General features: G+C 39.7%; 1 protein-coding gene across 3 annotated transcripts in view; it reads left to right on the forward strand.

Moving 5' to 3' along the window:
* The window catches only part of CDKAL1 (CDK5 regulatory subunit associated protein 1 like 1), a 640,699-nt gene that overhangs the window by 168,925 nt on the left and 448,873 nt on the right, over positions 1 to 22,901 (forward strand). For all 3 annotated transcript variants that reach the window (XM_059179446.1, XM_059179445.1, XM_059179447.1), the window contains 2 exons: positions 5,192 to 5,288; positions 22,363 to 22,411. In XM_059179446.1, coding sequence (XP_059035429.1) covers positions 5,192 to 5,288; positions 22,363 to 22,411 — 146 coding nt within the window. The remainder of the gene's footprint in view (positions 1 to 5,191; positions 5,289 to 22,362; positions 22,412 to 22,901) is intronic.

Raw genomic sequence — 22,901 nt, forward strand, 5'->3', positions numbered from 1 at the left:
GTTTTTTTCCTTGATGTATACAGGAGTTTATTACTCTGCTATTAGATGGTGCACAAAACTCAGGAAAACGTGAACTATCAAATATTGTGTTTCTACTTTGAAGACGTTTGATTTCTTATAATCCTGTAAGTTTCTTTGTGGTTCAATCAAAAAATTGCTTGCTCTAATATTTGTCAAGCAAGAAATTGTTTGCTCTAATATTCATCACATGATCAAAACCCAAGTTTCTGTCCTGAGATCTGATCTTCAAGGAACAGAGAATATTGGGCCACCCATCCCAGCTCCAGTACTAACTCAAAGTGTGGCCCTAAGATTCACTATCTTCTTGAATCACAATTTTCTGTCTCTCTTTTTTTAAGATTTTATTTATTTGAGAGCGCGTGCACGCGAGAGAGAGGCAGAAAGAGAGAGTATAAGTGGGATGGGGAGGATCAGAGGGAGAGGGAGGAACAGACCTTCCCCCATCCCTCCAGCAGGGAGTCCTACGTGGTACTCGATCCCAGGACCCTGAAATCATGACCTGAGCCGAAGGCAGATGCTGAACCAACTGAGCCACCCAGGTGCTCCTCAACTTTCTCTTTTATGAAACAAAGCAAATGATATTATGCCACATTTATTTTCTATACTTTTGTGAATTTTAATATTCTGTACAAATTATTTTTTGTATTTAGTAGTTGGCAGAAAAGAGGAAAAGATTTCTTTGTTTTCCGCATCACTCAAGTTAGTGCTCTAGTCAATGGTATGTCTCTAATTTAGAAGTGTATTTCAAGAAAATAAGGATGATTATATTGAATTAACTTTACATGTAACTTTTGTTTTAATTAACATTTCAGAGCTATTTAAAATGAGGACCCAGAAATTCATGCTACTTTAAAGTTTCTTGAGGTATTTTTGTTACCAACATTCATATTTTGAAGGATAAAAGCTTTTAAAAATGTGTTGGGTTCGTTTCTAAAGAAATTGTTTTACAGGCTTTTATTAACCTGAACAAAGCTCACCGAACAAAAAGAATAGGATGTAAAAAGGGAATATTTAGAACAAGAGGACTCAGAGAAATTGTGTTGAAACTTTTACTACTTTATTTGGTCATATATAAAGTGTGACATTAATATTCCATAACGGGGCTATGATTTTTGCTTTGATTATAGTTCTGGTCTACCCTAGCATTTTACATCCAAATTCTGTAAGAGCATGAACTAGAATTCTAACTAAACTCCTTACGCAAGCATCTCTGTTTTGAACTTTCCCTCTTAATTTTCTGGTGTTCTGCTTACTCCCTTAAAATCAGCCTTGGACTGTTTTATGACCTGATTTAGTGTTTATAATGTCATGAGAAGATTTTCCCTGGATCGTCACATGTATAGGCTGCACTGTTTTCAAATACAGCTAACAGTGTAATGGTTAACTTGACGAAGTGCCTTTTAAGTGTTAGCCATGATTGCTGCTGTTGTTGAAGTACGGTTGTCAGTGGTGATATTATCTCCTTTTCGTTTTCCACACTAATATTTTTATTTTGTGGAAGTGTTTCTACATCTCTAAAGAGCCTTAACGTTTTGTACACAGTCAGATTCCCTCCACACCTTTAGTGTCTGTTCTATCCACTGTTTCAACGGTCACGTTAGAATACGTTGTGAAAATCTCCCCCAGCTTCGTTTCTTGCTGGTGACTTGAATTTCCAGAAACTGGATGGGCAGTAGTGGAATCTTGGATTTAGTGTGGCCTTTGTGAATTTGTTGCCTTTTATCTCAGGACTCAGCCAGCTGCTTCTTTGAGCCAAATCTGACCTGCTGTCTATTTTTGTAAATGAAGCTTCATTGGAACACACACACACACACACACACACACACATTATGTATGGTTTGTTTTGCATTAAGGTGGCAGAGTTAAGATTTTTCCAATAGAGGACCTGTGAGTAGCAAAACCTAAACTATTTACCATGTAGCTCTTTATAGAAGACGTTTGCTCATGCCTTTTAGACTTTTGATTCTTCCTTGGGGGTTTCCTCAGGTATATTCTAGCAAGAGAACTAATTTCCTTTCCTTTAATCTTTCCTTTTTTGGATCTTCCACATGCCTTCAGTCACCACATCCCTGCCTAGAGCATTCTTTGAATTTCCTCATCTCTTTGTTTCTTTCCCCCTTGTGTTTCCTTTCGTATCTTGCCAGCAGTGTCTTAAAGTTTGGTTCCACTCTGTGTCCACGCTGCCACCAGACACTTCCCCATTGCTCATTAACTTCCCAACTTAAGCAGAAACTCTCCAGTCTCTTTCTTAAGTCTCCTTCCATAATAGAAGCTTTACTAGTCTCCCTAAAATAGGAATTCTGCAGTATAATACTTTCCTCCTACTTGTTACCTTCTTGTCTTTGTCCATGCTGGAACAGCTGCCTGGTGCTTTCTCTGCCATCTGTCCCACATTCTCCTACTGCTGCAGGAGTTTATTTGGGATCCTCGTACTGTCTTTTTCTGTCTGCATATTCCTTTCTTGTCCATGATGTGTATGTCGCCTGTGCAGCTTTCTGTCACGAGGGGCATTGTATTTGCTGCTGTGTTGTTGATGTTCTTTTACATCTCATCCATTATAAACCATGAGCTTGTAGAGCACAGAGTGTGTATCTTCTTCCTTACTGTGTTCCCTTCAGCTCTCAACATCATGTCTTCGATGTGCTTAATAATTAATTGAGTCACATTATTGGAAGGAGGCCTTTTAATTTGCATGTAACTCTTGGTGACCTTAGAGACTCCCTTGGATGTTTGCTCTGATTCTAGGTGTTACAGTTAAAAGTCTTGAGGAAACCAGATGTTACTTCCTCATATAGATTGTTACTGTAAATGGAAAAAATCTGTTGTTGTTTGATAAGGTGTTTCACGTTTACCAGAAGAAAGCTGTTTGTGTGTAGTGATGTGCACGGCACGGATAAAAAAGTAAAACCAGGTGGTAGAGCCAGGCAGTAATTCTCTTGGATGTGTAAAGCAATCTATCAAACTCAGATTTTTTTTTTTTTATTCCATTAACAAGTTTCTTTTTTCCCCCCTGATTCCAAATGGAAGAATCATACCAAAGCTCTCTAATAAGTTTTGAAATGAAACACAGATGATATTAAAATAATGTTTTATTCTCTACTTACTGTTTAATTGCTCTCTGCATACTTTCCAGAAGGTTTTGATGTGGCTGTTGATCACAAATAGCTAGTTCTGTTAATCCTAGGGTTTTGTTTTTTTGGTTTTTTTTTTTTTTGGCCTCCAGTTCTGAGCTTGTACTCTTGAAAAGGTTGAAAAAAACAAGAGCGTGCCAGGGGTAGAAACTTTTCACTTCATGGTGGTATGTCCTAAGAGTTACATGTCCCGAAACTGGGCTGCTGATACCCTTAACTTCAGTTGGTTTTAGAAAGATAAAGATGGCCAGTGGGGCCAGCAACACAGTATGGTGCCTAAAGCCTAGAACCGAGCATCCAGAGAAACAAACAAAGGAAGCAAAGCACTGTACCCCCAAGCCCACATACTTGAAAAAGAATGGAAGACTTCAGAATTTCATTTTAAACTGGGCAAAGGATGTGAACAGTTTCTAGAAAAAGATACCAGCCCTTCTTGGTTGACCTCTGTGTAATAGCACACGGTCAGTGTTTGCTGATGCGTGATGAATGAGTAATGCCTAAAATATATCCCAACCCCTCCTAAGTAAAGATGTGCTAAATAACCAGCCCGGTACACCTTTGGATCGGCATTTCTACTTCTTAGCATTTATGCTAGAGAAATAATTAGACATCTTAGCATAGATTTCACATCGAATTTTCCGTAATCCAGAAACACTCTCTCAAATATTCAAAGATATCCATCCATCCACATATATATGTACATATGTATGTATATACATACATGTATGTGTGTAGGTGTACATATATGTGTGTACATGCATGCTCGTTGTAAAATCATTTGTAATGTGAAATATTATAAACACCCTAAATGCCTATGAGAACAAGAATCATCAAACTATAGCATATCCACATTGTAATGGGTAAAAAGGATGAGAATGATCTGTAGGTAAAGATGGGAAAAGAAGGATACAAGATGTATTTGTAAAGCATGTGAAGCACTTTATGTGTAAGTACCGAACACAGGTCCAGTTACACATCATGCTTGCACATGTGAGGGCTGGACTGAAAGTTAGCATAAGCACCCTATGAGCTTAAGCATAAGTCTCTGGGGAGCACAACTGGGGAGTTGTGTGAATTCCCAGCATAGAGGGGATATTATACCTTCTATTTTTTTAAACTTCTGTTCAGTGTTTAAAAGTATATATTTACTTTTATGTTCGTCAAAGCACTGGGAAGTCATAGAATGAGTTTTAGGTACATTTTCATTACTATTTAAAATAACTTATTTGAATGGGTAACTTGTCTGTCTAGAAAGTGGCTTTTTAAAAAGTTATGTTCAGTTAGCCAACGTATAGGACCTCATTAGCTTCTGACGTAGTGGTCAGTGATTCATTCGTTGTGTATAACACCCGGTGCTCATCACCACACGTGCCCTCCTTAATGCCAATCACCCGGCTACCCCATCCCCCCACTCCCTTCCTTCTGTAACCCTGAGTTTGTTTCCTGGAGTCCAGAGTCTCTCATGGTCTGTCTCCCTCTCTGATTTCTTCTCACTCAGTTTCCCTCCCTTCCCCTGTGGTCCTCCACGTTATTCCTTATCTTCCACATATGAGTGAAACCCTGTGATAATTGTCTTTCTCTGCCTGACTTGTTTCACTCAGCATAATACCCTCCAGTTCCATCCATGTCGATGCAAATGGTGGGCATTTGCTCTGACGGTTGGGTAATATTCTCCTGTATGCATGAACCACATCTTCTTTATCCTCCATAGCCAAACTGTGGAAGGAGCTAAGATGTCCTTCAATAGAAAGTAGCTTTTAAGCATGACTTACGTCCTTGAGAAAGTTCTTTGGTTTTGTAATGGGCTGATAACAAAAGACATGATCAGGTTGGATGGCCGTTGTATTCTCTGGTGGTATGACCAGTAGAGGCATAGTGCAGGGGTCTTATAATATGTTTTCTTTGTGCAGTTGTAAGAAAATCCAGTTTCATGATGGAAGGTCTTCTTAGGATTTGGACAACTTGTATGCACTAACATCAGTTTCCAAGGGTATACTTGTGAGCAAAAGAATCACACTGTTTTCTCTTCAATCTTTCAGAAAAGCTCAAGAGGAGAACAAGAAGATAGTGCTAGCTGGATGTGTTCCTCAAGCCCAGCCTCGGCAGGACTACCTTAAAGGACTGAGCATCATAGGGGTAAGCTCGAACCCCAAGGGGACAAAAGAACATTTTGGGCTGTCGAAACACATCCTAAGTCCACATTTGATGTGCTCTTTCTGTGTTGCTTACAGGCTATGTTACACTTCCTATGATCTCTCCTCAACATACTGGCCCCGTTGCTGCTAAAATTTCGTCATGTCTCTGTAACTTTTTCACCTTGGCACAAAAATATATTCTTTATTTTAAAAAAAAGATTTTATTTATTTATTTATTTATTTGCGAGACAGTGAGAGAGAGCATGAAAGGGGAGAAGGTCAGAGGGAGCAGAGTACCCATGGAGGGACTTTATGCGGGACTTGATCCCAGGACCTTGGGACCATGATCTGAGCCCAAGGCAGTCCCTCAACCAACTGAGCCACCCAGGCACCCACAAAATTATATTCTTGATTCTCTCCTTAAGAAAAAAAAATACCAAACGCAATAAAAAGCCATACGGAATTTAAGTCCCTTCCTGATACCCAGCCTTTGTCTGCCTGTCCAGCACATTTCTTGCCATACGGTTGTAATTTTCCCATCCCACCGAACTCCTTATCATCTCCCCACTACACAGATGCCTGTTTGGGGAACGTGCCCCTTCCCTTACATTCATCCCCCGGGTCGCCCTCTGACCACTCCACGCGTCTTCCTGTCCTCCTGTGCCATGGTTCCCTGTACCCACTGTGCTTACCGGTCATCTGCCCTCTCAGCAGCTCACAGCATTATGATTTTACATTCACTTACCTAATTTTATGATAAAGGCCACCTTTCTGCTTACATCACTATCTTCACAGTGACCACTTTTCAGTCTTTTTTAAGCTGTCCAAGTTTCTCCAACCTTTCCCATGATGCCAGGCATCCAGTAGGCACTCAGTGTTCGGTGACTGACTGAAGGAAAGAATCTTCCTGCTCTTGGCCTCATGAAGTCAGGAGACTTGCTGCCTGTTACTGGTCTTATTCACAAAATGCTCAAAAGTCGTTGGCATTCAGTCACTGTTGGCCACGTGGTGGCACTTCCTCCTTTCCGCCATTCTTCTAGGGCTGTGCTCAGTACGCTCAGGAATCCTCATTTATTTATATTTTATTTTATTTTTTAGAAAAGATGTTAGTAATTTTTTGACACAGAGAGAGAGGGAACACAAGCAGGAGGAGCAGGAGAGGGAAAAGAAGCAGTCTCCTGGCTGAGCAGGGAGCCGGATGTGGGACTTGATCCCAGGACCCTGAGATCATGTCCTCAGCCAAAGGCAGAAGCTTAACTGACTGAGCCACTCAGGTGTCCCAGGAATCCTCTTTTAAAAAAAGACTTTGTTAATTAAAAAACAAAAAGCAAAAAAACAAATCTTAATGATATAACAGAGTACACTCATAGAAAAGTAATATGAATAATTGGCATCTGGAATAAGATTTATTGAGTTTTTCCTTATTTGATATACAACAGTACTGTTGACAACTTTTTTTTTTTTTTAAAGATTTTATTTATTAATTGACAGAGAGAAATCACAAGTAGACGGAGAGGCAGCCAGAGAGAGAGAGAGAGGGAAGCAGGCTCTCCGCTGATCAGAGAGCCCGATGCGGGACTCGATCCCAGGACTCTGAGATCATGACCTGAGCGGAAGGCAGCGGCTTAACCCACTGAGCCACCCAGGCGCCCCATGTTGACAACTTTTTTTTAAGATTTTTTTTTTTTTTTTTTTTTTTAAAGTAGTGTCTGTATCCAGCGTGGGGCTTAAACTTACAACCCTGAGATCAGGAGTCCTACACTCTACTGACTGAGCCAGCCAGGTCCCCCGCCATCAACAGGCTTTTAATACTGTATTCTCAGCGTAATGACCTTGTTTTCTGCTGTCAAATCCTTGCCCCAATAGCAAATTTAATAATCTTTGAACAAACATTCTCATGTTAAACAGAACCTGAATGTTTGAGAAGTTTAGTTTGTTTTCACATTTGTCTGTTTACTTTTTGATTTCTCTTGGTTTAAGGAATGACATGAATATGGACTCCTGAGTTATCCGCTCATATGAGACCCAACTTTCTCCATAAACATAGTCCTGCCGTATTAGGGAAACAGGAAACTCGTTAGAATTCTGTTTGAGGATGGAATATGGCAGAAGCATAGCATTCATCTTAAATTTCAACTCTAGGAGTTCAGTTACTGGAATAGGATAATTTCTTTAGTCTGGCAAAGCCTCTTCTCTGTGTACGTTATTGTAACAGTTTCCTGAGCTCCACTGTGTGCAGTGAAGAGCTCAGTGTATGTTAGAATGTAGGGGAGATTCTAAGGGAGCGTGCCCTGTGCTGCTGATGGGGAAGACGATTTTCAGTGATGGTATGAAACTGTGGCTTTGGCAAATAACAGCCCCCGCCCCATTTGGTCTAGCACCCTTTTTGTTCTGTCATTGAATCTCACTTAATTACCACTAAAATTCTTTAGATGTATGTATTTTGCTTCTTTATAATTACAGAAATAATTTAAGCTCACATATTTAAAAATGGAAATAGAAAGAATATTCATAGTTCCATCACTGAAACATGGTAATTATAACTTCGCTGATTCCCTGCAGCCTTTTTTTCCCATTGTGGTGTTTTTTGTTTGTTTTTTAATGTAATCACTACACCCAATATTGGGCTTGAATTCACAACCCTGAGACCAAGAGTCATATGCTCTTGTAGCTGAGCCAGCCAGGTGCCCCCCATAAATGGCTTTTTATTTTAATTTCAAATCAGTATGTTGTGAAAAGTTTCCAAAAGCGAAATCACACTGTTTGTAACAGTGTTTGATTTGTAATCTAATTATATATGAGCAGTTAGTATTATTATTAAAATATAGGATTATTCTTTGTAATCATCATTTTGTAGAGCAATTGTTTCTGTGGCAGCTATATAACATTTATCATTACTGACTCTTTATATTTAAAAGTTATGTCCACAGAACCTGAAATTTAAAAATCTGCAGTAGGATACCAAATGCATCTATGACTGGTATCTAAAAAGACCTGTTTCTGAAGATAATTGTTAGAATTGCTACAAAAACAGAAACCTTCTGAAATACAGTGAGTTTAACTGAAATAAAGAAATGCATTATATTGATTTAGACAAAGAAAAAAGTTGTGAAGCGTGAAAAGAAATACAGTGATGTTTAAATTCATTGATCTAGGAAACTAGTTTTAGGGGTTGTACTGCAGGTTTTCTTAATAGATGGAGTGAAAACTGTTACTCCCTCACAAAATACCCCTCACAGAATAAGTGTGCCACAGGACTTTAATAGAGGTGGAAGAAAGAACCCATGTAACTGCATTCTGTGCTTTTGCCATCTGCCAGGATTTGAACATGTCACCCCACAGTACAGGGAGGCTGTGTGGATTCTTTTGACCAAGTGGCTGAAATAAAAAGGTGGGGATTAGTGGCTGAGAAGCTACTTAGTGCACACCTGAGTTAAAAAGACATATTGTCTCCATGTTTGCAGGTACTCATGGTGTAAGTGTTTAAAAAAGAAGATTCTTAATAATTAAGCAGGATAATACTACTATTGTAATGTGAATTTCCATCAGTATCAGCCTTTAGAAATGGGACATCTAATTTGTTTTCATAATGAGAGAGAGCAGTGTAGTGAGGGCACACAGCGGTCAGTTGTCAGACCCCTGGGCATTTTATTATCATCTCTCCTACTGTCTCCTGGTATTATCTACTTATAATTAGTATTATTTGTGTGGTGGTGAATGAAAAGAAAATAACAGAATACCAAAACCTACCCGCCTCTGGGTCCAGAAGAACTGGCTTTGGTGGTAGTAACCTTTACACTTTCCCCATTCTGGAGCACAAAAATGACGAATTCTTTTACATTGGGAGAAGAAGGAGAAAAGATTTAACAACACCCTGTCTTCAAAACTTCTTTTTGCAACCAAAACTTCTTTCCTAGACTGATTAAATGAAATTTTATCTAATATCCAGAATACATATATTTATAGGTAACTCATATAGAATCAGGACCTTTTTAATTTTTTTCAGGATCTTGAAACATTTTAGCTCACAGTGAAAAATTTCATGTCTCTTGGGGCAAATAGTTATGGTTAACCATCCCACTTGGAAAGAGTTTTCATGCAGTGACATTTTTTTAAAGTCATTGCTGTTATTTGTTTACCTTGGTTACTCTGTGTCTAGCTGTAGGTGGGTCCAAGATCTTGTGACTCTACTTTCCAATGTTCCTTTCCTTCTCTTCAGCTTTATTGGTAGGAAAATTTCTTTTAGATGAGTCAACCAGAAAGCATGATGCTCTCTGTTAAAGTCTGGTAGAAAAAAAGAAGAGTAGACTTCGGGACTCAGAAAGCCTGACTTCACATCCCTGGGCTGCCAGTCCTTTCCCCCTTAATAAGAACTTTCTGAAGACCTGTTAGGTGGTAGCTGCTAGGTGCCGGAAAGGAAACATGCCAGTATATCAGATCATCCAAGAGCCCTGTCCTCACAGAGATTACATTCCAGTTCTTATTATACCTGTTTTAAGCCTAGAACATCCCTTGTCCTAGAGAATGTGGTGGGATGGGTCCCTAAGACCAGAGGAAGATTGGGTAGTTGGGAATCTCCTCTGAAGGTTGAGTGAGGTATATTTTGAGAGAATATACTTCGTGTCTATCAGTTAGATGTGGTGTTGGGGATAGGGGGGTGAGACAATATTTACTTGCTTCAGTTCTTTGTAAGGTAGTGTTATTTCTCCATTATTGTAGGAGTCATCATTAATACGTATGACATTTAAGGAAGGTTGGTTTATACTCTGTTTAGGAAAGCATGCTTACTAAATTGTACATTTTATGTTGATTTTCTGTGCTAATTACTAAACAAGGACAACATTTGAACTTGATCTTTTTGATTCATTAGGCTCATCTTTGTGATTGTATACTCTAGAAATCCTAAATAAACGGAATTAATACACAGGTTACAACATTTGAAAACATGCAGTTCACAGCAGAATATATACCTTAATGTCAAAAAATTTGTAAATGAGAGAACTTCCTGATTTGCCAGCTGTGAGCCCTGCAGGCAGGTGCACAGCTTTCTTGGGAGAGCTGAACAGTGATGCTTACCACAGGTGTCTGCTTATCTCAGGGACTATCAACCAGGTTGATTTACAGTGGTTTGAACATCTTAGGCAGGCTGCCCTAATGGTGAAAAGTCAAGCAGCATGGCGGATATTTCAAATGGGGACACTTTAATTTTGGAAATTATGTGTATAAAGAAAGTAGCATTTGCAAGAGGCTATATTTGAGAAGATTTCTGTTATATATTGTAAAAGGCAAATGAATTCATGAAGAGAAACAATGTTGCAGTAATCCTTTGATATTGAGGGCAAAGCTTGAGAAATATGTTTTGTTTGTCTCTACTTCATGGCTTCCCATATGCCATTTTGTTATATTACCTTTTTTTTTTTTTTTTAACCTGTAATTGTCAAAAAGGCACTATCTTAACAGAATGACATGTAAATTTAAAAGCCCACTGATGTTTGTACCTTCGTAGATAACGTTGTTAGTTCTTTTGTGGTCTTTTCTAATTTAACCTGTATGTGTACACATTCTTCAGTTATTCAAGTATAAAATAGAGTAGAAAGTAGTGTATCGTAGTAGTTAAGAGCATGGATTCAGGAACTAGACTGCATAGGTTCATATCCCTGAGGCACCATGTATTAGCTGTGTGGCCTTATACGAGTCACTTAACCTCTCTCTGCCTCAGTTTCTTCCTTTTTGGATGGGCGATAGTAATAGAACCTAACTCCGAGTTTTGTAAGGGTTAAATCAGTTAATACATGTCACATGGCTAGCATGGTGCCTGGCAGGTAATAAGTGCTCTCTCTGTATTAGCTTTATTATTATTATTATTTTTATAATTAAATTTTTTTTTATAAACATATAATGTATTATTATCCCCAGGGGTACAGGTCTGTGAATCGCCAGGTTTACACACTTCACAGCACTCACTATAGCACATTTGCTCCCCAATGTCCATAACCCAACCACCCTCTCCCTGCCCCGCCCCCCGCCCCCCTCAGTTTGTTTTGTGACATTAAGAGTCTCTTATGGTTTGTCTTCCTCCCGATCCCATCTTGTTTCATTTATTCTTTTCCTACCCCCAAATCCCTCATGTTGCATCTCCACTTGCTCCTATCAGGGAGATCATATGATAGTTGTCTTTCTCCAATTGACTTATTTTGCTAAGCATAATACCCTCTAGTTTCATCCATGTTGTTGTAAATGGCAAGATTTCATTTCTGTTGATGGCTGCATAGTGTTCCATTGTGTATATATACCACATCTTCTTTATCCATTCATCTTTTGATGGACATCTAGGTTCTTTCCATAGTTTGGCTATTGTGGACATTGCTGCTATAAACATTTGGGTTCATGTGCCCCTTGGGGTCACTACATTTGTATCTTTAGGGTAAATACCCAGTAGTGCGATTGCTGGGTCGAAGGGTAGCTCTGTTTTCAACTTTTTGAGGAACCTCCATGCTGTTTTCCAGAGTGGCCACACCAGCTTGCATTCCCACCAACAGTGTAGGAGGGTTCCCCTTTCTCAGCATCCTCGCCAGCATCTGTCATTTCCCGACTTGTTAATTTTTAGCTTTATTATTATTATTATTTTAATTTTTATTTCATTCCCTTGCTAATAGAATAGAGTGAATGATAGAATAGAATGAATAGACTAGAACAGACTAGAATGAGCACTGAGCACACATCTGCGCCTGGAACAGGAAGTGTCTGCTAGAGACAGCTGGATAAAACGCCCTTTCCCCGAAACCATGAAATCTGAAGAGAGCCACCAATAATCATGGATAAATGCGCAGAGGGACAAAGTCCTGTGGCCACACCGAGGGTGACACCGTCCTGGACTTGCGCTTGAAAGCCTGAGTAGTGGTTTGATGGAGAGAGGAGGAACGGCTTTCAGCAGAAGCAACAGCATATCTTAAGAAAAGTACCTGTGGGCCAGGGCACCTGGAAGGGAGAGGAATGGCGAGGTGTGTGTCCTGACCTGAGTGTAATCTGGAGGGGGTGGGTTTAAGATGTGTGGTTTGGAGCAATGCCGGCGAGGGGTAAGAATAGGCTAGTATGAGGGGAGGAGTTTGCAGCGCATGGAATGCTTACGGGGGACCCAGCAGGACAGGGAGAAAGACGGGGGTGGGGGGGCGTCGCATAGCCTGGAAAGCTGACCATTAGAAGCAGCGTGATCCATGTCCTGTACTCATTATTTGTTAAATATTTTCTTGTACGTTAGTTGTGCTGATCCTTTTTTTTACTTTAATGCAGGTTTATTGAGGCATAATTAATAAAGAGATTTATCCTTGATGAATTTTGACAAATGTACACTATTATATAAGCACAGTAACAGTTAAGAGAGACCGTTTCCATTACACCAGAAAGTTCCTTGTGTCCTGTTGTAGTTGAACCCTCCCTTGCCCCTCCCCCGCCCCCTGCCGGACACAATTACCCACAGTCCTTGGCAACTGTGGTTCTGATTTCTGTCCTTAGGGTTTTGCCATTTTCGGAATGTTATAGTAATGTTACTTCTTGCTTTTTTTTTTTCTTTTTTATTTAGCCTAATGCATTCAGTTTTCATCCATGTTGTGATTATTAATAGTTCATTACTGCTTATTGCCTAGAATTATTTCATTTTAGGGACAAATTTCATTTGTCCCTAAAAACAATTATTTCATTTTAGCGCCACAGTTTATCTGGTCACCAGGTGATAGAAATTAGTGTTGCTTACGATCTGGGGCTCTTACGGCTCAAGCTCCTGTAAGCATTCACGTGTAGATCTTTGTGTGGATTCGTGTCTGTGTTCTCTTGGGTCAGTACCCAGGAGTGGTATTGCCTCTAGTCATGTGGTAAACATCTGCTCAGCCTTTTAAGAAACTGCCAGAGTGTTTTCCAGAACAGCTACACCATCTTGTTTTGCACCAGCTGTTCCAGTTGCTTCATGTCCGCATCGAAAGTTCTTACGGCCAGTATTATCATCTCAGCACTTGTCCTAGCTGTGTAGTGATCGCTCTCTGTAGTTTTTAATTCGCTTTTCTCTCTTGTCTGGTGATGTTCAGTGTGTTTTCATGCGAATATTTGCCACTGGTAGATCTTTGGTAAAGTGTTCAAATCTTCTACCACCTTCCCCTCTCTTTTGGTGATGTTGAGTTAGGAAACTTTCTTAGGAGACAGTACACACACACGCACGCACGCGCACCTCTTTCTTATGACATGAAAGAAAAGAAGTTGACAAAGTGGATTTCATCCAAGTTAAGTATTTTTGCTTCTCAAAAGATACTCTGAAGTAAGTGAAAAAGGCAGGCCACAGACTAGGGGGAAAAGAGTTGCAAGACACATTATCTCCCAAACACTTTATATCCAGAATATGTAAAGGACTCCTGCAGCCGAACAGTAGGAAATCAACCTCTTTTTAACATGGGGAAAGGATTTGTCTTTTTGTCACTTTTCATTGCCTTTTTAAAATTCTGTGATATTAGAAACTCGGAAATTTGGGGCAGGGGAGTGATGAGTCGGCAATGAGATTCTTCTGTGGTTTCCAGACTTTAAACTTATATTCTCAGAGCGGGTCTGATAAAGTATGCATTTCTCTCTCTCTCTCTGTTTTAAACCTTTTTTTTTTTTAAGTATGAAAAGGATTAATTCAACTTCTCAGTTTATTTACATTTTACTCTGATGGACACTCCTTTAAAGCCAAGGACTTTGTTGTTTATTATTTTACATGTTTAGATATTTTACATTACTTTCAGTACTCAGTATGGTGTCGGGCTCAAAAAGTATTTGTTGAGTGAATGTTAAATATAAGGTATGCATTTAACTTACTTTTTTCCATGTTGTTCTGTTTTTCACAGAGCATTTGTTTTTAAATTTCTCTTTTCCTGTTTCATGGTGCTGACGCCCCCATATGTTGGTTTCTTAATTAATGCATCAGTTTTGTATGCCACATAGGTAATGAATTGCCACAAATATAGTTGCTTATACCCAATACACAGTAAATACACAGCACGTATTTGTTATTTTACAGTTCTGGAGACCAGAAGTGGGACATGGATTTTATTGGACTAAGATCAAGGTGTTGACAGGGCTGCATTCTTTCTGGAGGCTCTGCGAGAGAGGCTTTCTTGTTGCCTTTTGCAGCCTTTTGAGGCCACATGCATTCCGTGGCTTGGGGCCCATTATTCCGTGTTTAAAGCCAGCGGTGCTCTCTCAGACCTTTTCATCAGTGTGTCTCTCTCTGTCCCACACAGGGGACACTTACCCTTAAGAACTCATGTGAGTGGGTTGGGCCCATCTAGAGAATCCAGGTGAGTCTCATCACATCAGTGAGGTCCGTTTGCTAGGGAAGGGGACACAGTCACAGGTTCTGGAGCTTAGGACTTGAACATCTTGCCTGAGACCGCATTATTTATTACCTGATGTTCTATATCTCTCATGTGCATTTGTGTTTTGATTCTTTTATCTCTTTTTAACTTCAGTGTCACTTTAAAAGTCATTTTTTTACTTTGTAATATTGTCCTCTTATTTAATAGGGTTATCATATTCTAATGTCCCCAAAATTTGTCTTTGTGCACTTGTGCTTAGCAAATGTTGAGTTTTGGTACCATTGCTGAAAGAGTTGTTTTTGTTTTCCCACTACAGAAAGTTTCACAGGTATTTTAACCAGATTTAAGAGGAGGAAGTTTCCAGTATGGGCACTCATTTTTCTTGGTATCCCTCTAGCCTGGCCTTACCTGTCAATCAGTAAATCTCATCTCTCACTGAATGTTCGTCACTCACTGGTACCATTCAGGTAGTAAATAAGCTTTTAGTGATATGTGGAACGTGCGCCATGTAATTTTTGGAGAAAGGGCTGCTCCTACCATTGGGAAGAATTTTTCTCAGTGAAGAGATGAAAGAAGATAAAATTATACTGGGAAATGAGGTTTTGTTCAAGAAGTTAAACCATGTGTAGCATCCAGTATTCTTTTATGTACTTCATGAGCTAACTTGTTTACAGACTAGTGAATTCAGTGTTTTTTTTTTTTTTTTTTGTAGTAAGGTTAGCTTAGTGACTGCTATGGCTTCCTCAAATTTTAGAGATTTGGACATTGAGCTCTCTTACAACATCATGTATAGAAGAAGGGGCTTTCCTTCACAGCTCGGAGAAAAAAATTTAGAGAGAAAAATGTCTTACTTTTTTGCAGAGAAGTCGATATTGAACTTTAACTTATCAGGTACTGATTACTGAATTAAACTCCCATTATGGTTCTAGTGAAAAGTTTAGACCTACATTTGAGGAAAAGACTTTATATAGCATAGTTTTTAACAGAGATAGAAAGACTTTTTTTTTTTTTTTTTAAAGGTTGATGGAGTTTTAGGTGGTTTTGAGGTTTTGGTCTGATATTTCTTAATTAGAATGGTAAAGACAGGTTGCCCTATTTACATACAATCAGAATTAGGAGAGCCCATGAGAGAATTCCTTTGGATCTGTATTAATGTGTACCTATAATGTATTAACCTCTCTTGCAAAAGGATTTGAGGTGTCTTGGGATGAGGTCTAGAAATAGTAAAACCCCAGCTAGATGTATGCAAGTAGAAAAAGACTCAGACCAAATAATAGAGAAACGCAGGTGAACAGTAGTCTGTGTACATTTTCAATAGCATTACCCTGAGCCGTGCTGTTGCAATAGTTCTGTTAACCCCGCACTGACTCCCTTGGGCGGGTGTAATAGCATCTGAAACAGCACAGCAAGAGGTACAGTGTCTCACCTAATCTCCCTCCTGTGATCATCTGACCTCCTCTCCAGTCGCTGTGCCCCTCATTCACCATCCCTTCTGTCTCAGCCCCTGGAGCTTCACGCTGATGCTTGTCTTAGGGTTCAGGTCCCAGGATTGACGCTGCCTGTTCAGGGGCTCTTGCGGACCACTGTAGCGAAATTGCCCTCTCCACCTCTGGCCTCTTGCACACTTGATTTTCTTCACGGCATCCGTCATGACCAGAAATGGACATTTCAGTTATTTGCATGGTTTTCCCCCTCCCCCATTAGAATGGAAGCCTCTGAAGCAGGGCCTTTGTATTTTCCACCATTATGTCCCTAGAACAGTGCTTTGTGCTTTGTTGGCGCTTAACAGACGTTTGTCAAGGGAATGCGTGCATGCCAGGGGTGATCTGTGGGGGAAGGTCTGGGGGAGTAGCTGTTTTCGGGGTCTCTTAAAATCCTGGTTTCGTTGGATCGCATTCTGTGGTCATTTAGGAATGACCTCCACGCGTGTAGAAAAGGAAAATTCATGAAGTGTGCCACCCATGTGCCATTCCTCGGTAAGATCCCTAAAAATCCTTGGTGAGCCGTTAGCTGAATGTCCTTGTGCCTCGGTTCCCTTAGCCTCGGAAGTCACGGTGCTGTCGACTGCCTGGGAATGTCGTGAGGATGAGATGTGACAATGCAGGTGCCGTGTTAGCCCGGAGCCTGGGACGGAGTAATTGCTCAGGGAATGTTAGCTTTCCCTGCGTCTCCGCTGGTCGCGCGGTGGTGCCGATCCCTCAGAAAAAAGAGGTACTTCCAAATGCACCCTAATGCAGACTTCTTTGTTACCTCAGTTGGCCAGATTGTGTCTGAGGTGTGCGTAGGTTTCCTAGAGCTGCCGTCACCGATTGCCACGAGCTGGGGCGGCGGGGGGGGGGGCTGTCTTAGGCATACCCTAAACCTGTGGTTGCCAGGAGCCGCGCGGAACTGTATAGATTAATCAAAATTAGAGGTTAGCTTCTCCGTCTCCGTAGCCACATTTCCAGTACGCAGTAGCCGCGTGGGGCCTGCGGCCACCGTGCTGGCCGGCTCGGCCTGTGAGCATCTCCATCCCTGCGGAAAGGTCTGGGGTCGCACTGCTCCAGTCACTCACGACGTTTCAGAACATCACTTGCACTCGCTTTAGGTGACTGGGTATAGGTTTGTTTCTTCAGTACGTGTCGAGTTATAAATTCGGAGTAGTTCGTAATAGCCGAATAAAATATGTTTATGGATTTCTTTTAAAAGTTCTGCAGCAGAGTGACTCATTAATGTTATTTATGAATTGTTTGTTCACGGACTCCTTTCTTCCTTGTCGAGAACATATGGAGTCAGTACATACATCCTGCAAGCCTTTTTTTTTTTCCTGTATATTTATAACCAAGTGCCTGAAGGACACAAGATACTGTTTTATTTATTTTATTTGAATTATATGCCAGAAACTAAGCTCTTGTGTATTCAGGGCTACAATTTATAGTATTAATTAAGAACAGCTTTCCTTTTCTCTCCAGAATGAATTCAATATATTCTTCATTACTGTGTGTGAATCTTGAGTTTGTTCTCTTGTGATTGTTTTTTCTTCTCTCCCTGCCTCCTGCTTGGGCTTTTTTTGCCTTCTGACTCCTCTCTTCCTCTAACTCCCCCTCTCCTGACTCTTCTCCGCCATCCTTCTCTGCTTCCCCTTCTTTCTTTTTCTCCAGCTACTTCCTCCAGTACCCTCCTTACTAGAAATGGACACAGCACAGTATTTTCTTTAGGTCATTCACTGAACCATCCCTTTGCATGTTTGTAATCAAATGCTGTTTTTTTTCCTTTGTCTTAATATTTGGTAGATACTTCTTAAAGTCCTAGAGGTCCTCCACACCACCACGCAGCGATTAACTTATGCCTGGGAAACATCGATTTTTCTACCACAAAGCAAATGTAATCAGTACTTTAAAAATCAGGATATATTTTTTTCTGTATGACCATCATTATAAAAGAAAATCTCTTTATTTCTTCAACACATACATATATACACACACACACATATTTTTAAACTTTTATTTTGACATAATTTCACATTCACAGGGAAGTTGCAAACAAAAGGAATTACCGTATACCTTTTACCCCAATTCCTCAAATGTTTCTGTTTAACCAAATTTGCTTATAATTCTTATGTATGTATGCATACACATACACATTTTTTTTGCTGATCCTTTGGAGGGTAAGATGAAAACATGTGTCCCTTTACTTCTGAATACATATATATTTCAAAAACAAGGATTTTTTTGTATGCTACTGTAGTATAACTTTATAGCAAAGATACACTTCTATAAGTTAGCATGCAGGCCTTATTCAGCCCTTGCCAGCTGTTCTCTAATAATGTCCCTCTTCTTTGGGGAAGAAAGAATCCAGACGCCAAGTTGCATTCAGTTCTCAGGTTTCTTTAGGCTCCTTTAATTTGGAATATTTCCTTAGTTTTTCCTTGAGTTTCATTAGCTTAGCATTAGAACATTTGAGTACCTCCAACCTGTATAATAATAATTATTTTTTAAAGGATTTACTTATTTTAGAGAGCTAGAGTGCGGGGGGCGGGGAGAGAGGGAAAAGGGGAAGGAGTCTGAGCAGCCTCTGAGCCAAGTGCTGAGCCTGATATGGGGCTCGATCTCATGACCTTGCGTTCATGACCTGAGCTGAAACCAGGAGATGGAGGCTTAGCTGACTGTGCCACCTAGGTGGCCCATATTATTATTTTTGAAATAACCGCTTTTTTGAGCTGTAATTCACACACAATACAGTGACCTCACATAATGTGTGTAATCTAATGGTTTTTAATATATTCAGAATTATGCCACAATCACCACAGTCAATTGTAGAATTTTTTCATCCTTCCAAAAAGAAACTCAGCACTCCCTGGCAGTTTCTTTCATTTCTTTTACTGCCTCGCCCTCAGGCAGTCACTAATCTACTTTGTCATTGAAGATTGACCTGTTCTGGCCATTTCATATAACTGGAATCATACAATATTTGACTTTTTTTTTTTGGTCTGGCTTCATTTAGCATACTGTTTCAGCATATAGTACCCCCTTCCTTTATCTGTGGGGGATGTATTCCAAGATCACAGTGCATGCTAGAAACCATGGATTGTACCGAACCCTGTATATATTGTGTTTTTTTCCCATACGTACACACCTGTGCTAAAGTTTAATTTAGAAATAGGTGAAGTAAGAGAGTAACAGCAATTACTACTAATAAAATAGAACAATTGTAATCACGTGCTATAATATAATGGAAGGTAATGTATTATGTAATGTAACATGTGATGTGGTCTATCTCTCAAAATATCTTCACGTACTCTAGTCATCCTACTGTACTCATCCTTCTCATTGTGATGATGTGAGATGATAAAATACCTACATGATGGGATGAAATGAGGCAAGTGACATAGGCATTGTGAACTAGCCTGTGGACCTTCTAAGGATATGTAAGAGGGAGGACCATCTGGTTCCGGATTGCAGGTACATGAAACCGTGGATAAGGGGGGACTACTCTAGCTCCTGTTCCCGTTGATGGTATCATGGTATTTCCTTGTATGGCTGTACCACCTTTTGATTCTTTATCAGTTGATGAGAATTGAATAGGTTCTACCTTCTGCTTATTTTGAATAATGCTGCCATGAGCATTTGTCTGTAAGGTTTTGTGTAGACGTCTTGTTTTTCTTTCTCTTGGGTGTATCCTTACAATGGGAATTGCTGGATTGTTCTGTGACTCTGTGAACTATTTGAGGCTCCTCCAGACTATTTTCCAAAGCAACTGCACCATTTTACTGCAACTCACAACCTTGAGATGAAGACCTGAGCTGAAATCAAGAGTCAGATGCTTAACCAACTAAGCCACTCATTTTTCCCCATTTTTAAACGATTTGTCTTTTTATTATTGAGTTAAAGGAGTTCCTTACATATTTTAGATACAAATCTGAGTCATACCATGTTTATGATTTGCAAAAATGTTCTCCCATTTTCTGTGTTGTCTTGTTACTTTCTCAATGGTGTCCTTTGATGTATCAAGAGGTTTTAATTTTGATGGTGTTCAATTTTGATGGTGTTCAGTTTATCTTTTTCCTTTTATTGTTTATGTTTTTGGTGTAATACCTAAAACATCACCATCTAATCGAGGGTTCACCTACATTTATGACAATGTCTTCTTCTAAGTATTACAGTTTTAGTTGGCCGCCAACTTGGTAATTTTTTTGACTGCTCTGCCTGTAGTTAACTTCTCCAGAGAAATTCTGACTCTCTAGGAATACTGCTTCCATCCCAGTCTGTGTGTTGTAAGACTGGATGCAGTGATCCCTTTGAGCTATTAGATCTCCAGCTATATAGGAACACTTTGCTGTTTTTGTTCCACCATTGGATTATCTCATATTGTACTACTTTTATTCTCCGTCTTGTATCCTCAGCTGATATCTTGGTTATTCATCCCCGTTCCACTGGGAAATTGGGGCAACTCTTCTTTCCTTGTCCTTTCCATCCATCTGTCTGTAGGAGTAGGCTCTCTTTACTGTATTTTCTTAGTTATGATTCATTACTGTGACCTCACTTCTTCCCCTAAGCTCATCGACTCCCTCATTGTTGGATCAGGCATTTATATTCCAGTCTTTATGTGAACTTATTATCTCTGTCGCATTTGACCCTATTGGGTACTTTCCTCCTCTTTGAACCCTGTTTTTCTGGCTTTGATCACAGTCTATAAGGAGGCCACATGAATTCTCTTCATAAAACCAGAACCTAGTGGTTCCAGTGGTTCCAGTGAGGTGGGTTCTATGGGATCTACGATCCAACAGAGATTTACTTTTCCTTTGGCAGTTTCTCAGTAGTTAGTGTGCAGCTACTACTATTATGCTGGGCTGAGTGGTCAGAGGTAGAGTGGAATCCAAGTGTGTTCTCACAAGTCTTTTCCTCACTTCCCATAGCACAGTGAGGCCAAGGGAATATTTAAAAGAGACTTGCCACTGCACTTTTATAAAAGGTTTTTACTCAGTTGAGTTCATTGCAGCATCGTTGTATGATAACAAAAGATTAAAAATAAGGGTCTATCAGTTGGGGAATGGGTGAATGCATCATGGTCTATCGATACAGGAGGTACTAGGACGCTAGTGAAATAAATGAATACATAGACCTCTATGTATTGATGTTGTATAGAAAAAAATAAAGAGGCAGGTCTGTTACTTTCCCTCTCATCTATCTGTCTACCTATGTATCTCATAATTCGTAAGAAAGGACAGAGCAGAGCTACACATAAATGTTCTGCATTGGAAGATGTCTGGTACCTACTTATTAAGGGATTATGAATGATACTATCTGAGGAGTAGAAATAGAGGATGTACGATAATACAGGTTACGTGATTTCCTTTTTATGTTTCTAATTTGTTTGAATTTTTCAATCAACATGTATTTCTTCTATAATAAAGCAATGATTTGAAGATTTTAAGGCATGAGTAGTATCAACTTAGGACTCATTCTTTTTCAACTTTCTCTCTTTCCTTAGCTTCTTGCACTACAACCTTTGTTTTTTTCATTTTCCTTCTACACCCTAGCCATTCTAACTCAGTCTCCTTAGTGGGCTTCTCCTGTCTTAATCTGGTTTATCCCTCAAGAGTCCCCTTTGGTTCCCTGAGAAGCATTCCTAGATCACTCAGTCACAATTTATTACCTTTCCTCTGGCACCCTGGGGAGCTCTCCTTTAGTCACTGGTGTCTAGGATAGGAGCTGTTACTATTTGGCTCTGTCTCCCATTGACATGAGCACAGTGACCAGCGCACAGTAAATATCCATTAAAAAGGGGCTTCCGGGTTAGAATAATAAAGCCTAGAATTTGGGGTAGGTTTCCTTAATACCAGCATGTCCTTTTGTGTGGGTTGTCATTTCATGCCATTTTTCTTAAAGAATGAAAAGAAGAGAATGTGTGTGTGAAGAGACATGTTTTAATTAAATGTCAGTTTGTATCTCAGGATGTGTTGAGTTTATGTTGATAGGCTATGCTACCAGAACTCCAGGCAGTTTATTTAAATGTATTATGATTTCTTCCTTTATCATTGGAGGACAGGAGAGTAGTAATTTCATACTTCACTGTAACACAAAACATTAATACAGAATATTTTTTATAATATCTCCCAATGCATTAATTAAAGAAAACCTACATTCATGTGCTTAGAAAATGTGATACACTGACTCAGGCAGAAAGAAGGGTAAATACAAATTAATGTTTCTCATCCATGTCAATTGCTTGTCTAACAATTTGTTTTCTTTTTAGGTTCAACAGATAGATCGAGTCGTAGAAGTTGTGGAGGAAACGATTAAAGGTAATTGTCCAAGTAGGATAAGCAGGTGTATATGGTGGTTGATCCCCTGTTCCTTATGTGCACTTTTGCTTTCTGGGTACAGTTAGCCATAGTCGACTGATGTGCAGGAGCAGATGGTCTTCCTTCTAACTTATCGTCAGAAGGTCAATAGTGGCCTGACCCTGTGTCAGAATGCCTACCTTGGTCACCTCGTTTCCCATCGTATCATCACAAGAAGCATGAAGAGAGGACAATAAGATATTTTGAGAGAGAGAGAGACCACATTCACATAACTTTTATTGCAGTCTACGGTTGTAATTTTTCTAGTTTATTATTAGTTATTGCTGTTAATCTCTTACTGGGCTTAATTTATAAATTAAACTTCATGGTATCTTTGTATTTATAGGGAAGAACACAATACATATAGGATTTGGTACTATCTGTGCATAGTTTTAGGCATCCCCTGGGGGTCTTGGACCATATCCCCTGGCTGGTAAGAAGGGGGAATTAC

Source organism: Mustela lutreola, chromosome 6, assembly GCF_030435805.1.
Source record: "Mustela lutreola isolate mMusLut2 chromosome 6, mMusLut2.pri, whole genome shotgun sequence".
Lineage (NCBI taxonomy): Eukaryota > Metazoa > Chordata > Mammalia > Carnivora > Mustelidae > Mustela > Mustela lutreola.